The sequence below is a fragment of the Chaetura pelagica genome, unplaced genomic scaffold (genome assembly GCF_000747805.2).
Source record: "Chaetura pelagica isolate M959 unplaced genomic scaffold, ChaPel_1.0 scaffold235, whole genome shotgun sequence".
NCBI classification, from domain to species: domain Eukaryota; kingdom Metazoa; phylum Chordata; class Aves; order Apodiformes; family Apodidae; genus Chaetura; species Chaetura pelagica.
Genome location: NW_009953215.1, coordinates 2,077,504 through 2,093,639, shown reverse-complemented (window position 1 = coordinate 2,093,639; position 16,136 = coordinate 2,077,504). Strand labels below are relative to the sequence as shown.

At 37.1% G+C, this 16,136-nt stretch overlaps 1 protein-coding gene across 1 annotated transcript in view; it reads right to left on the bottom strand.

Moving 5' to 3' along the window:
• LYST (lysosomal trafficking regulator) overlaps positions 1–15,516 on the bottom strand; it is a 64,427-nt gene extending 48,911 nt beyond the window's left edge. Inside the window, exons 1-9 of the mRNA XM_009997588.1 lie at positions 15,322–15,516; positions 13,006–13,093; positions 8,747–10,832; positions 6,862–7,894; positions 4,787–4,948; positions 3,890–4,046; positions 2,494–2,720; positions 1,288–1,354; positions 368–477 (exon numbers count right to left, since the gene is read on the bottom strand). Coding sequence (XP_009995890.1) covers positions 368–477; positions 1,288–1,354; positions 2,494–2,720; positions 3,890–4,046; positions 4,787–4,948; positions 6,862–7,894; positions 8,747–10,832; positions 13,006–13,093; positions 15,322–15,516 — 4,125 coding nt within the window. The remainder of the gene's footprint in view (positions 1–367; positions 478–1,287; positions 1,355–2,493; positions 2,721–3,889; positions 4,047–4,786; positions 4,949–6,861; positions 7,895–8,746; positions 10,833–13,005; positions 13,094–15,321) is intronic.
• Between the last annotated feature and the right edge of the window lie 620 nt (positions 15,517–16,136).

Here is a 16,136-nt window from a genome sequence, read left to right as displayed (position 1 = left end):
CTGCTAAAGCTTTCTTGAAATAATGAGATGCTTTATGACTTTAAAGGAATAACTTTGTATTTTACACTATTAGTGTTATGTCAACAATGACCACAATGTCAGTCTCCTCAAGAGGAAGCTTGTTTTCTTGTGCTAAAGAGAGTTCCCAGGATTCTAACATACACTTCAAAACACTCTCTTCTCTTATTTCCTTTTCATGTTTTGAGAATTAATTATTTCAACAATGAAATTTTATTTGCTCTGGTCAGTTAGAATGTTTCTGTTGGCATCTCCTTATCTACCAAAATACCTGGAAACAAAATTACTTTCTTTTTGCTTTGTTTTCCTCATTAAGCCTCTGAATTTTGCTGTGTTACTCCACACATACCGTACAAGGTGTCTTTTCCAAGAATATCCTCAGAAGAAGAGTTAGCTCTTCTGAACATGTCTGTGAGCTCATCAAGGAAACTAACAGGTCTACCAGCACCATCTGACATGCTAAAAATAAGGAGATAGAATAATATTCTTTAATTCTGTTTTAAAGCTTTAAAAATTCATATTCCATACTATTATGAGGAAAGATTAACTTGGAATTTAGAGCATTTTGCAAAAATATTTCAAATTCTGGAAGCAGTAATGACTGCAAGATTAATTCTACAGAGATCAAACAGTACTTCCTGACACTAAAATTCATAATTTAATTGAGCAAATCTAGATGGGTACACAGCAAATCTGACTCCTAGGTTTGCACAGCAGAGTCTGGAAGCCTGGAAACCTAGCACCTACACTGCAAAGGCTCTCCCCACAAAGCCAGGGATCAAAGTTCTGGGATGGGTTTACATCATCTCCTGCTGTAGAGAAGTGTTGTTCTGTCAGGCTACCTTAGGGCAAGCATTTCATTTGCTTCCACATTCTCAGACTATCTAGCTGGTTTTCGATTTGTAATAAAAATCAAGACATCACTATGACCTGTGTTAGGAAGAAATTTGAGATAAAAAAACTTATATTGTTATGGAATCAGAATCAATCTGTAAGGTAATCACTATTTTTCTAAGCAATGTTTGCTAACACTGTCACCAACCGTTGTTTTTAGATCTGACAGCATGTGTTTAAAAAACAGATTTCCACTAGCTCAGAAATAACCCTGCATATACACAAGTTAAATACTTGTCACAAGCTAAAGCAGAAGCTGCATACATTCACACTTAACAATGAACACATTTTGCATTAGCATTGGGAGCTAAAAATCTGAGAGTGGATACATTAAGTTATTAAAAAAAATTTAAGTTCCCTAGGCTTTGAACTCACCATGGAAACTAGACTCTGTTTGTGTCAGTATGTTCAGAAATCCTCCCAAAAGATGTTTAACAGCTCCCTGTTAAAAAAAAAAATAGAGGGAAAACTGATAACTGAAGAATATACACCAGCTAAAGAACTAAAAAATTATTTATTTCAATAAATTCCTGTCTACTATTGATTTTTAAAGACAATCCCAGTGAAATTATAGAAATAATTTTTGTATTTGCTAAAGAACATTCTTTCATGTTCTATAGTTTAATTGCAGATGAGAGACTTCAAAATCCAAATGCTTCTAAAAAGAAGCCTTCGAGCCATGATCTATTCAGCAGCTGAGATCTCCTTTGTCATCCCCATAATAGAATTACAGGATTTGACAGGCTGTGACAAAATACAGCATGTTGGTATATAGTCATGCAATCCTGAAAGCAAAATAAGTTTCACCAACCTTTAAAGCAAGATTTTTATAAAGAGTATTTAAAAAATTCAAAATATATCAAAGCCATTTACTTACAAGTTACTAACATAACCTTCACAAATACTTCTTAAATAAAGGTAATTTGAAAAATCTCTAAAGATACTGAGAATCTCTTGATTGCTTAATTAGATTGCTCCTTCTAAATTATATTGAAGAATAATGAAAATGAACTTATTTTGAATTACAAGTTCAGAAAAAAATACATATGTGCTAGTGATTTAAAGTTAATAGTTCACACAAACAACTGGAGTACTCAAATCAGTATTATTTTTCCTGCTTTTGGTTTAAGCTGTAAAGCACTAACTTGGCTTCTTAGTCAAATTATTATATAAACAAGCACTTTAAGCTTAGATTACTTAACCATATTTCCCCTTTTTGCAAGAGGCATACTCAATTTAGTTATTAAAAAACAAGCCATTAGCAACTCCAAAGGATCATGAGAACATTGACTTGTACGTAACTAATTTCTAATATAAACTTAAGAATGAAAGCAGGAAATAATTTTGAGGTACAACACTAGTGATTGAACAGTCTTGATAAAAGAAGGCAACTGTAAAACCCAAAAGTTTTCTAGGTCAAATATATTTTGATACATTAGCTTACTGTAGTTTCTAGTAACCTAAATGCAATTTAGCTGGCAATATCAGTCATTTGCATTGTTTCTATATTGATACTATGAAAGTGAGGAAAATAAGAAATACGACTGCTAAGCTGTTGCCTTCGTTTAATAACATTTTTACCTGTTCTATAAGTAGAGTAGCATTTCTCTCCTTCTGGCTGATGATTTTCAGGCAGCTTCGGAATACATGTGCAAGCACATCTAAACTTGCATTACCAGCTGAGAGCAAGTTTAATTCTAACATGCAGATTTCAGGATACATTAATTCTCCTTGACTGACATTTTCAGCTAGGTTATTAAAATAACCTGAAGGACCAGTACATCCTGGTTCTGCCTTTGTGTCTGCTCCTGAAAGAAAACACTTGTCATACTCAAACTTGCTCAGCTGAATACAATTTGCATGGTTTAAGGAGAATATCCAATTTCTCCAACCTTCTCATAGGTACAAACCAAAATCAGTCACTAACTTATAAGCAGTTTTTATAAGTTAATATGATCATCTACTCTGCTTCAGACTTTCATATTTTCCTCCCAACACAGAAGGGCAAGGATGCAGTTTCTCTTGTAACATGCTCTTAAATGATGTGCCTTCATTTCCTGGGAAGCAGGCACATAGAGGAATGATGAAATATGCAATTTATGAAACATGACAGTAAAATCATTGTAATAGAGCCTCAAGCTTCTATACAGAACACTGAGCCTACCAAGAAAGGAGATAAATTTACATTATTTCGTGTTAAAATGTTGGGGGAAGCAGTTATTTAACCGAGAAAAGGCCCATGACAGCACATGACAGAGTATCTCCATAACAGTCAAAAAAGGAAAAAGCCCAATATTTAAGCTTCTCCTCTTGTATTTTAGCAAGACCTTAAAACACATTGCTTAAAAAACCATTTTACACAGATGGATGTTTCATGGGAGTATTCCAGCTTAAATTTTTAATTCAGAACTGCTTTAAAAATGTTTATCTAAACCCAGTCACAGGTAAACAGTAACAGTTGAATGCATTTCTATTAAAGAATGTTACTGCTCATCCTGAACTCATACAAGAATGTAAGCATCCAGATGTTCAGCACAAAGGAAAAGATAAAAGCAAATTCATGTTCAAAATTCATTACACAAATAGAACATAGCAAGAGATGTGCATATTAGTCATTGTATGAAATATATTTAGACTAAGTTTTTACCAGATTTTATAATAAGTTAAAAAATAGTTTTTATTTTAAAACAAACTACTGACAATTATCTCTGAAGAAAACTGCTTCTAGATCACAATAATATATTTGAGCCACATGACTTCAGGGCAAGAGTCACATAAAGCAAGAAAACCAAGGCAGACAGTAAGAATAGTCATCATCTCTATCTGTAACTGCATCCTACTGGAAGTAAAAGAGTTAAACTTTTTCCATCTGTTAAAGTTCTGATTCTCACCCTACTTTTGTACATCTCAAAAGACAAGAAGTCTTTCTTGCTATGCCATAAAGACTGCTTTGTATATTCAGAAAGTTCACATTTACCTTCATTCTTCATTTCACTGTCATCAGGGTTACTTTCACCATCTGCTTCATATCCTTCCTCTTCAGCAAAAACTTCAATACTGCAGCACTGTGATTCTTCAGTTTCTTCAGAAATATCTCCAGGTTGTGACACAGGCTCTATTTCAGTGTAATGGGTCTGTGTAATACATAAATAAGCTTACCAGTTTTGTCAGAAAAGTAAGTAATTTAGAACCATCTAGATACTTAATTTCTCCATGTCCATGGGCAAAAGGGAAGTAAGTGTATTATTAATTTAAGAAACTTGAGATACTTTTTACGGATACTTCGTTCTTACATAGAAACTGGATTCTGCAAAGATGGATTTTTCTTATTAACTCCCTGACCACAGCTTTGGTAAGCAGGGGCCAATGCATCAAGAATAACTGTGTCCAAAATCACTATCACCATAAACATGAGCCTTGACATTCACTCTAAGGTGAAGATATCTCTGCAGTCACCAGGATGAGTCAATATCCCCATTTGAAGCTCTCTTTGAGAGTTTGTCACAGTCTGCTGCGAGATGAGTGAAGAAAACATCAAGTTTCAGGTATGTCCACTGTCCATAGAGCATAACACAGCTTGCTCCTTTTGGGGGCACAGCTAATTTCTAAGCAGTAGATGTAGGATGCGTATCAATACCCAGCTTGCTCCTTTTAGGGGCACAGCTCATTTCTAAGCAGTAGATGTAGGATGCATATCAACAGCCAGCACCCAACTCACACACATACGAGAATCAGAGACTTGATCTTCAACAGCCATAATAACCAAACACATTTAAATATGTCCTATCGAGTTCAACAGCAGATCCAAACAACAAACTTAACCCAGTAAACCTTGCAGTATCTAGAATTAGGTTATTTAGTTGCTGTTTCATACCTTTTCAATTTTTTCTTCAGAATGATCCAGATCAGCAGAAAAACTGCCCAATGCAACACGAAGCAGTGAATCAAACAGAGGCTTTGCCAAGTCAGTTTCTATCACTTTTGATTGAGCAAGCTGCTCTTTTATTTGAAGTAAGATATCATCCACGCAGGTATTCTGTGTTTTGGGGGAGACAAACATTTTGATTCATGTTATTTTGGCTAACAGAAATGGTTTATTACTTTCATTGAAGAACTACCCCTTCCACCTACACCAATCTGGCTTCTCAGCTAAAACCATCAGACTTCACCCAGTCTCTTCCAATAAAAAAGGTTAATCCTGTTTGTCATTAGAGATTTAGTTGGTTAAACAAACTGCACAATGAAGAAATCTAGCAACATGCTGCTTTCCAAACATTGCAGGTGAAAGCATTATGTCAAAAATAAACATCTCTGAAACAGTTTCAAGTACACAGTACATTCATACCACACCACAATATTACAAGAGAGGTTAAGCGCTAGAGAGGTTGGAGCCTACAAGAAAGCTGGGGAGGGACTTTTTGCAAGGACGTGAAGGGATAGGACAAAGGAGAGTGGCTTTAAACTGAAAAAGGGGAGATTTAGATTAGATATTAGGAAGAAATTAGCGGGCAGGTGGTGAGACACTGGAACAGGTTGCCAGAGAAGTTGTGGATGCCTTGTCCCTAGAAGTGTTCCAAGGCCAGGTTGGGTGGGGCTTGCAGCAAGTCTAGCGTGAGGTGTCCCTGCCATTGTAGGGGTTTGAAACTAGATGATCTTTAAGGTCCCTTCTGATCCAAATCATTCTATGATTCTGTTCTAACAAGACACAGGGTGAAATGCTTAAGTTCACAAAAGCAGAACATGGCCAAGACAGAACCTGGGTTTCCAGTTCTCTCCTGTGTACCTACTGCTTTTGTAATTAACTGCCAAGTAAATATCAAAGTGAAAGCATTAAAGCACAGTGGAAGTGTCTTATTAACAACTGAATTAACAACTTGGTAGAACACTAGATTAGTTCACCTCTAAAGCTTAAGAAATAGTTTTTTCAGGTGTCATTTCAGTACCTGTGCCCTCTAATGCTCCTTTCTCAAGCACCATGCTCTGCTCAGAACCAAAGACATCACTATCTATAATGCTTACATCTTGCTTATGCAGCTCTCCTTCAATCCCAGCTCTGTCAGACACATTCTCCTCTGAATGCCCTTTCAAAAAAACAAGTCACATCATTCAAATCCCATCAGCTCAGACAGCCTCTGGAGAATGTGGGACTGGACAAAAGAACTAGAGGGTAAAAAAACCCAGAAAAAAAATAAATCAGACTGCAATTGACTAAGAGAAAAAATACAGGCCTAGTCATCCAGCAATTCATAGTTGTTGGCAGCCACTACTGACTTTATAGTCAGAGGAAACCATTCCTTTCCTCTAGTCAGGGCCATTTTATACAGACAGACAAGATCTTCATCTGTCAGGATCACAGTCTTCCCTAGGACTCAAATTAATGCAGAAAACAACACTTGATGTTGAGTTCAACCCCTATCCATATAGCCAACATGCTGGTCCAAACTCTTAACAGACACATGACAAATAAACCAGAAATACAGTTCAAAGAAGTGAGCAAGGTTAAAATCTAATCCAGCCTGAATCAATCTGTCATTCTGGAAGCCTCTCTCCCAGCTCCCAAGAAGCAGACAATTGGCATGAACAGGGATCCAACCAAGAAGAGTGGAGGACAGAGATTATGTTAGAGAACAAGCCAAAGGCTGCAGGGTCCTTACCAGCATCTCAATACAAAAAGTGACAAGTTAATCATGTGGGAAGATTCCTCTTCAGCAACAGCAACTGCCAGTATGCTCATGCACCCAGTTCCATTATTCTGTGCCTGCTTACCACCACCCTGACTACTAAATACATAATTTACCTGTATTCTTTCAGAACTACACAAAAAATAGTAGTATCACGATAAACACATAAGCTTTTAGAGATTAAAAAAAAACTTTTGACGAAATTACTGTTAAAATAACATGGCATGTAACAAATGAGTCAAGTAAGCTAAGAGAAGTTGCACAGTACCTGGTGAAATACATCTGGTTCCATCTTCTGCTGTACAGTAGCTGCACTGTGTAGACAGATGGTCAGCAGAGCTTCAAGTAGTCTGATACCATGAAGTGCCCACTCAGTCTCTTCTCTTACTGAGGTCTTTATGCCTTCAAGATTGGCAACTGAAGAAACTGAAGTGTGTTCCCTACTCAATGAGCTGTCACAGGAGGCACATTCAAGGACCAGCTGTTCTGCACCAGCAAGACTGTCAGAAATATCTAGCTCAAATTGTGTCATCTCTCTGCTTTTAGCCAAATGAACAGAGTCATCCTTGTTGAGAAGCTCACCACGAGGGCTCCCATGTGAACTTCTGCTGCTTTCACTCAATACTCTATCCCTCTTTTCTTGCTCCTTTTCCTTAGTTTTAGCAAGTTTCTGAATTATAAGGATTAGTAATCTATGGCATGCTTCAAAGCCTCCAAGTCTATGGAACTGCCTCTGGAAAATGGAACTACACAAATAGATGCAACGACACATGGACCAAATATCTGAAGCCCTGTGAATATGCTCCAGGGAGGGCAAAGTAAGGCTTTCCAGTGATAGATAGGGTAGTTTGTGCCCTAATGGCTCACTAGCTGTACTATCATATCCTGATGTATCTTCAGAGTCATTAGCTGAATCCATATCACCATCTGCTTCTTTACTTACACATAAAAAAGCAACACAGAGGAACAGGTTTATTGTGTTGACGTGAATGTCTTGGCTCAGAAGTTTTTTCTTTTTTGGGTAAGCCTCTTTCAAGCCAGCATAAAACTTGCTCAGGCTTTGAGGAACTTCTGAAACAGTATTCTGGCTACAAAGAGAAGCAGGCAAGTCAGATGCAGACTCCTTTTGTTCACTGTTCAGGTCTTCCAGTTCTGACATTGCTTGGTCTTTCTGCTGATGGCCTAGGCAGAGTATCAAAGTCTCTAAGACTTTCAAAGAATAGCTTCTTAAGGTATCTAAGTAATTTAACTCAATCATTTGATTCACTCCATTACAACTCAGAAACAAATCTCTGATTACCCTGCAAGAGAAAGCATAAGAGTTACCTTGTAAGTCAGCCACAGATTCACATAGTTTAGATGACATCTTATCCAAGTGTAACTCTGTTCTACACACCTGAGTAACACCAAAGACAGATCATGTTTACAGTTATTGCTATAAATTACTGTAGACTGTATATTAAAGAGGAGGAACTTGTTTGCAATTATCTAGAACCCTAAACAAACATCATCCATCTGGTATAGAAAATTCAGGGGGGTTTGTAAGAGATAGTGTAGGAAATACTATTATGTACTATGTTTGCTTATAGAAATCCACCTTTGCTACCCTCCCATCTCCTTCCCACAGGGTCAGCTTTTACTGTAAGAGAGTTACACACTCTAGAATCAAATTAATCATGTACTTACTTGTATATTTCCCATCTCTATGCCAGTAGGACATAGATTTTTAAAAGTTTAAGATACCCTAAATTTTACTTCTCTTGCTTCTTTGCCACTAAGTGCAATTTCAAAAGTTAATAGCTTCTTATACAGTTCAGGTTAGGATAAAAGTTAAAAATGCATTAGACAATCATTTACATAAACTGGAACTCTTCTGTTCTTTGTAATTGTCTCACATAACCCTATTAATTTAACTTAATTTTATCAAATTATATATATCACCCATCATAATTCAGTTAACTGTCCTTACTTTCTGTAGTTCATGAATTTAGGATTAAATCTTATGCTATTCAAGCATTTCGCTTTTTGCCACTCCTGCAATACCCAAATGCAGACTACAGTCCAAAAAAACTTATGTTCTGATCAGTAACAAACATAAAAAGCTCTGTACATAATTAGGATGTTTCCCATTAATATACAGAAAATGAACCAACCTGGATTTAAGCAACACAGGGAGTATCTGCAAATAAATCTGAAGTACTTCAGAAGACAAATACTGGCTATGGCAACTGCATGTGTGTTTATCAGCTGTAGTCAGTCGAAGGTGTTGAGCATGGCAAGCTAGCTCAACCCCTCTCTGGAGCACAGGATTATAAATACAGTTATATAGTTTCCACTGGACCACTGCATTTCCCTTTTGAATTAAGTGGCAAATATGGCTTGCCATCTGCATGCCACGTAGTTTGTCTTCTTCAAAAACAATGTCCTGGTAAACCTCCAGTGCATCCCATCTCAGTAACGTATCTTCAGATGCGCTGCTAGGCAGAATTCCTTGAACTCTGCAAGAGGAACTAGATGCAAGACCAGCATCACTAGAGTTGCCCTGCAAGGCATCTTCCAGCTGAGCAAGTTGATCACAGTCAACAGTACATATATTGCATGATGCCTGTATAATTTTTGGAGAAACTTCTGCTCCACCCAGCTGATCCAATATAAACCTGGTAAGGATGTTCAATATGTGCTGTTGAAAGTTTTTTAATATTGGTAACTTGGAAGCATGAAGCAACGGGACGATCACAGACTTTGGATCCATACAACAACATATTCCTACATTATGTACACCTGAGAGAAGCTGAACACAAGTGCTGCTCAGAGAAACCTGTTGCAACAAGTGCAAACACTGGTGTGCACAAACAGCAATGCAACAGCATCTGTCAGGATAATGAACTTCTCCCTCAGAAGTTTCAAACGGGGTTTTGGAAGCTTGGTTTTTAAAAGCAGAGACAGAGAGCCCAGAGAGATCTCTGTGGTGATGCATGAAGTGAGAGTACTCACATCGTCGGTGTCGCTTCCTTGTACACATTGATTGATGGAGCTGCTCAGATTTCACTTTTTTGACAGTGCTGATTATTTTCATTATGCTGTTGATTAGGCCTTTCAGATGCTCCGACGCTTCCCCAGCCACTCCCTCACTCTTCACACACAGCCATTCCATTTGAAGCACAGTTACTTCAAACAGCTTAAAACCCCCATGCTGTATAAATTCATGAACTAGATCTATAGCCTGACTGAAGTAGAATGGATTGGAGGCTGCACTTTGTAGGCAGCAGATCAAAATCTGCAAGACCCCCTCTATAACCTCAGGCAGAAGCAAGGCCCTGTGACGATATCTAGACAAAACCAAGTCATCCTGAACTGGCTGCTGTAGTGTTTTCTTGTACCCTGAAGCAAAAGGATCACGTTGCCTTTCCAAGCAAATTCTGATTTTTAATGCTGCTTTAAGTAAGTCTGTTAAATTTCTTCGTAAGTTGTCAGGCATGGTTTCTGTAATGCTAATATCTAAAGACATAAGATGCAGCACTGTTCGAAAAAGCATCCTTTGGATCAGAGCCACAGGTTCTTCTGTCCACCCTACAGTAACTGCTTCATTTTCTGTGTTACTACTTATATTGTAACCATCTCCAAATCCTGATAAAAACTCAGTCAATGTGGGCACCACACTAGCTGAAAGAGCAGAACTGTGATTCAAAGTAACATCAAATCTGCACACTTTCTCTAGGAGCGACAATAAGACACGGCACAAGTCAAAAGGAGAATTATCCACATTGTTCTCAGCAATTCCTGCAGCTGGCTCATTCAAAATCTCTGAGTTTAGCTCATGTGCTGGAGTAATTTGGCTGGAATTTTCTAGATTAGGGGCATCAGGATTAGAATTCGGTACTGTTTCTGCAGGTAGGCCATCAGTTCTACCTGCAAGGTAGCTGTCTCTAGCTGGGTATGTTAAAAAAGGCTGCAGTAACTGGGAGCGCCTGTGTTTTGTTGTTACAGTTGTCTTCTCATCAGAATTGCCTTCAGAATCTGAGGTGGAGAGCTGAGACCTTCTTGCATCTCGCACAGAGTAACGATGGGTGGTTTTGCGCAGATGTCCGCTTTTCCGAGATCGGGAGCTTAGTTTTGTAGAAGTCTGAAGAGATGAACGAGTGCTTCCATCTAAGCCTAGCTTTTCCTGAGTAGGTTTCATGGAACTGGCATTATTCTCTTTGGTGAGGCCTATGTCTACTGTATAGGGTATATCGAAATCTGTTGGAACAGAAATACAAGGGAACATGAAACAAACATTCACAAATGTTATACTATGTAAAGCATTTTCCTTAGTTTTATAGTTTGATATCTCCAACTTAAAAAAAATTAAAGTAATATCTTAACTGGTCATGGTTTTGCATATGGTTGTATGAAATTTTCAGTATTAAAAAAGTCAGCAAGGATTTGTCTTTGGGAACCACTCTCTTTTCAAAGTAGACCAATTAGTTAACTTTATAATTAGGGTTAGACAAAAATGTGCTAGAGGGTTTGCTAAAAGTTTTTGTAGGCACAGCTATTCCATTCTCTTAAGAAAAGAGGTGATCAAAGTAGATGAAAGCACTTTTTCAGAAGCAAAGAAAAGAAAGCTTAGTCTGAAAATCTTTTGGCCTGTTACAGATAGGATATAAAGGAACAATATACCCACAAGTCTCTGGTTACATTCAATTTAAATTTGGATAAGTTAGGCATATTAATACAGTAGGAGCAAAATATGAATCAGCAAGACGCCAACTCTGACATCTCCCCTATTACTTCCTATGAAAGCAGTCTCAGGTAGTTGCTCAAGACATGTTTACACTGTGTACACCATTTCATATATTTGAAGTCTCACTGTAAGCGTTGCCAGGCAGCCTTGGCTCACAAGTGAAGAAGTGAAGAAAAACTAAGAAGAAGAAAAAAGATGTTCAATGTCATAACCCATTGTCACCTATTGCTGTTCAGCTGCTATAGGAACTGGGTGCCCTAAGTCAAAGCCTTCTAAGAATGCATGAAGAAAAAATTGTGGCAATAAACAAAATAAGTTTATCTGCTTAGAAACATTGCAAATCTTCAAGCATACAGACCTCAGTCTTACTTCGGCATTAATTGTTCCAAACACAAATAGCAGAAATAGAAGTTGTGGATTTTAAAATAAGAGGGGAAAATAGGGAGATGGACAGGAATTATGTTTAAGACACTGAATATTTCCACAAAAGCTAAGCCAAAACACTTTCAAGTACACAGTAAAAAATATGTATATAGAATCTGATTCAATAGGCAAGAAGATTTTGAAGAGTAAAATACAAGTATTTCCACTTTATTTGTATCAGTAAACTCAAACCATAAACTGTTGAAGACAGAAAAAAGTCTGCATGTTCTTAGATAAAATTCATCATCATTTTTAAGTAGTGGCAGAACTCTAACTGGATGCTTTGGGCAGCAAAACACCTACCATAAAACAACTTAATCGTGAATACTTATAGAAAGTCTAGTGTTTAGAAAAATGAGAGTTAACAACAGCCCCACCTTCCCCTTTCCCCCACACAATAGCTACAATCATTAAACTGAAATAAAAGATGCTTCTATGTGCAAGCATGACCATGCCTTGCTGTTTCATAAAGTCAGTTGTGATGCTTGAGGCAGAAACATCTGCTTTGGATGAAGGAATCTGAACAGGAGTAATTTATCAAGCAAAGGATATTTCCTGCACAGAAAGAAAAAGCTGCCTGATACATCTGGATTACAATATACTTCAAGTCCAAGAGAAAAGAAAAATTTGTCCATACACAATGGATACACCATGTTTATTGCATCAGTAGTATAAGACATATTTGTAAAATCAAAATCCATACATTTTGCAGAGTGCAAAACCAGAACATCTTACAACCTATTTACACAACAGCATTTTAAACTAACCCTGGAAAAGTCATTAAGCTCTCGTAAGAGAAACAAAATTATATGTTTAATTTGATCATGCTTACAGGAACGTGGAAGAAAAATGCAAGTAAGTAAGCTGAAAAGCTCATTATATAAAACCAGCACTTCAAACACTCAAAGTCTACAAACACTAACAAAAACCTTAAATTTGCAGGAGTTTAAAATAGAAAAGACACACTAAGAGAACTTGGGATGAGAAGCCTTAGTAACTCTCTCAAACAGATAGGTAACTTGATTTGTTTCATCCAGGTTTATTCTCTAATAAGAGAAAAGAATCCATCAGACAAAAGCAATAAACACCTCCCCATGCTGACAGAACATTGGCATTTGATTTGAAATTCCTTGCAGAATCCATATCTGTATCGTATATTATAAGGATATTTATCACAATTAACTCCTTAGTCAGGAGACGTAGGCTATGCAGCAAAACACAAATCACTTTTAGGTCCTTAAGACCCTAAGTGAGAAAACATACCTATTGCTTTTTCTTCTTGGACAGGGATTTTCCACACCAAAGGCAGAAGTGACAAGAGGAGAGTCAGAAGTTCTTCCCGACATGTCAGCTCCTACATGAGAAACAACAGGTTTTTCACTTCTTAAAAACAGATTAACTCTTACATGTTAAACATTGACTCCCTACACCATTCTGTTGGTTGAAATGAAAAAATTATCTAACTGCAGAGAATGCTAAAAATAGAAATATTAACTAGAGCCAATCAGAAAGCATCTAAAAAATTTATTACCCCTCTGCTCCTCATCCTTCCTTTTGAAGGAATTCCTCATAGAACAAAACCTGAGGAGTCAAAATCTAGTAACCTGTTGATTTAAACACAGCCTTCATAAAGCCTAAGAGATGTTCAAAACTTTTGCAGTTACAAAACCATAACTTTGAAGAATTTTTTGGCAAACTTTATAATTTATCCAAAATTGCACATTGAAGAAAACGAAATAAGATTACATTCATCAAATAATGTTACTGACTCACAGTAGAAAGATGACCTTTTATGGGAGGAAAGAGAAGTCACTCCAAATTTAAAAAATAGAATAATTACTAGAAAACCTTACTCCTACTGGGAGTTAAAGTCTTCAACACTAAGAATTTCAATGCAGAGAAAAGCAGTAGAAGGTGCTGAATCTAAACGCAATTCCTTTACTGGGTGCTCAGCATCCACAGAATATTTTCAGTCTGAATGAAAAATTCTCCCTTTTTTCATAGAAAATGCTGACTGCAGTGTTTTGGCAGTTATCATTCAGGGATATGCAGCTGAAATAACATCTTTCTCAAAAAATTAAAGTTAGTAATGAAATTAGAATGTATGGAGATAAGCAACTTCAATATATATACTTACAGAGCTATAAACATTGCTAACAGTCTCATCAGGTAGATATTAACTATCTATTCAAACAAAACTTTAAAAAAGCTAACATTAGGTATATAATACAATAAGACACAAAAGCAGGCTTTTTCAGTTCATTCACCCAATTCTCTTCTGTTACTAAAGGTATTTTCAACAAGATAAATTAGGCATGGTAATGAACAATACAGCTTTCAAAGAACCGTAAGACTGGAATAAGCAAAATAGCAACTTTTCCAATTTGAGTGGTACACTTTCAGAATTTGACTTTCCCCATTAGACACATTCCTCCTCCCCTCTTAGACCTATTTCCTTAGGAAATAATTGCTGATGTTTTTCAAAGAAGAGCACAAGCTTTTTTCCCCTCCTTCTTCACAAGTGGGTTTTTACTGGAGGGAAGAACATGTAATCCCCTGCTTTCTTTTTACATGAAAGCCACTTGTTTTTCCAGCAGCTCTAGTTCCAAAGCAACTAACAGCAACTACAAAGAACTCAGATGACATCTAAAAAACCCACAGCCCTAGAATTGGTAAGCGTTCTTCTTAGTAATTGTTTATAATTGCAGTCTTGTGGGTTTACTGCTTAGCCAATGCACCTACTAGAATCCCAAAACAAGCCAACAGACCTGACTGAGGTCTTGCACAAGTAATTTCTTGATGGAAATGCAAACCTCTAAAAACAATTTGACCAGCATTAACAGCTAATATAATTTTAAGACAAGGGCTGAGTAAACTCATTCAGGATTCACTTGGTTCATTACTTTTAAGCACTGGGATATGCACATCTCATCCTACACAAAGCTTAGTGCACATCCAAGAGCACTGAAGAGGAAGGATGAGAGAAAGAAGAAAATGGACACTTGAAGGTACAGGCATGTATGCTAGATTTTTATATTTTTTAATATAAGAAAAAATATATCATCTCTTCTAGAACACTCTCTCTTTTGAACTAAAGTGACAAAATATTTGCTGTCTGTTATGTTCAAGAGCAAGTTACTTAACACAGCAAAGATATATCTCATGGCCCATAAATAAAACATGAAGGTGTATAATTAATTTTACTGCCTTAAACCAAAAGGACCTTCTTAAACTATGACCTGTCAGTTGGTACTGCAAGTTCAGTAAACAGACTCATTTATCCTGAAAATTCTAATCTGTTGCCTCTCCGCAGTCAGCTGCTGCACTCCAGCTTCACATGTCTTAACTAGTCAAATGTTTAGTGACCATCAGCATCAGATGTCAAACAGGCACGTGAATAGCTATTTTTTAATTTTTCTGCTCTTGCTGAAGAAAAAAATGCAACTGCAACATCGAATTTTAAACTTCTTGTCTTCACAATTAACTCATACACTCTATCATAAAAAGGCAAGGAAATCAGCACCAAGAAGAACACAATCAAAGCTCAATGCAGAATTACACCCAGTTAAGAAAAACTACTACCTGATCAATAGTTGAGTTCAGTGTGGTAAGCAAAATAAAACCACGGCCTTGAACCAAATATTGTCCCAGAGCTGCCATGTGAGTTTCCTCCTCTTCATCTTCCTTGGCCTCTGCCCTCTGGACCACAGCATTGCAGAGTCTGTTGACATCCGTTAAGAATTCTCGTGCCAGTGAGTTACTGGCACTGCTCATGTCTGAGCTGTAGATAGAGCAAATTACAGAAGTTAAATCTACCAGAAAATACATTATTTATGGAAAAAATACTGGGGGAAGAGAGGAGATTTCATCCCTGTTCCCTGCCCCCCACAAATTATGTAATGTCTGTAGGACTAAGGAATCAATACACCAATCTAGGATGGAAGGGAACAAGAAGGATGACCTTAGAGGACTTCATTTATTCCAGTGAAACATTAGCTAACAGCCCACAACTCCAAACACTCATTTTATAAGCTTATTGAGTAAAAGCCTGTGATACACAGCATTCCCTCCCACCGCATAAATTAAAGTTGATGACTGTTTCAGCTTTTCTTTGTAAACTATAAGTGAACTTCAGTCTTCATCTTCTTCTAAAAGCTATTTGACCTGAAGCCTAAGGGAAACACAGGTAACCCTTACACAGCATGGCACAGAAGTTATGTTCTTTAATAGTTGATTTGAATACATTATCTTCCACCACGTTATGTATTCCAACAGTACGCAGATTGTTTCAAGAGGGAAAAGAAATGAGTCGAGATAAATATGGAAGTTTTGTAAACACAATACTTGAGATTTAACAGCTCTCAGTCTTTTCCTTCAATCAAGACGGAGTGGGA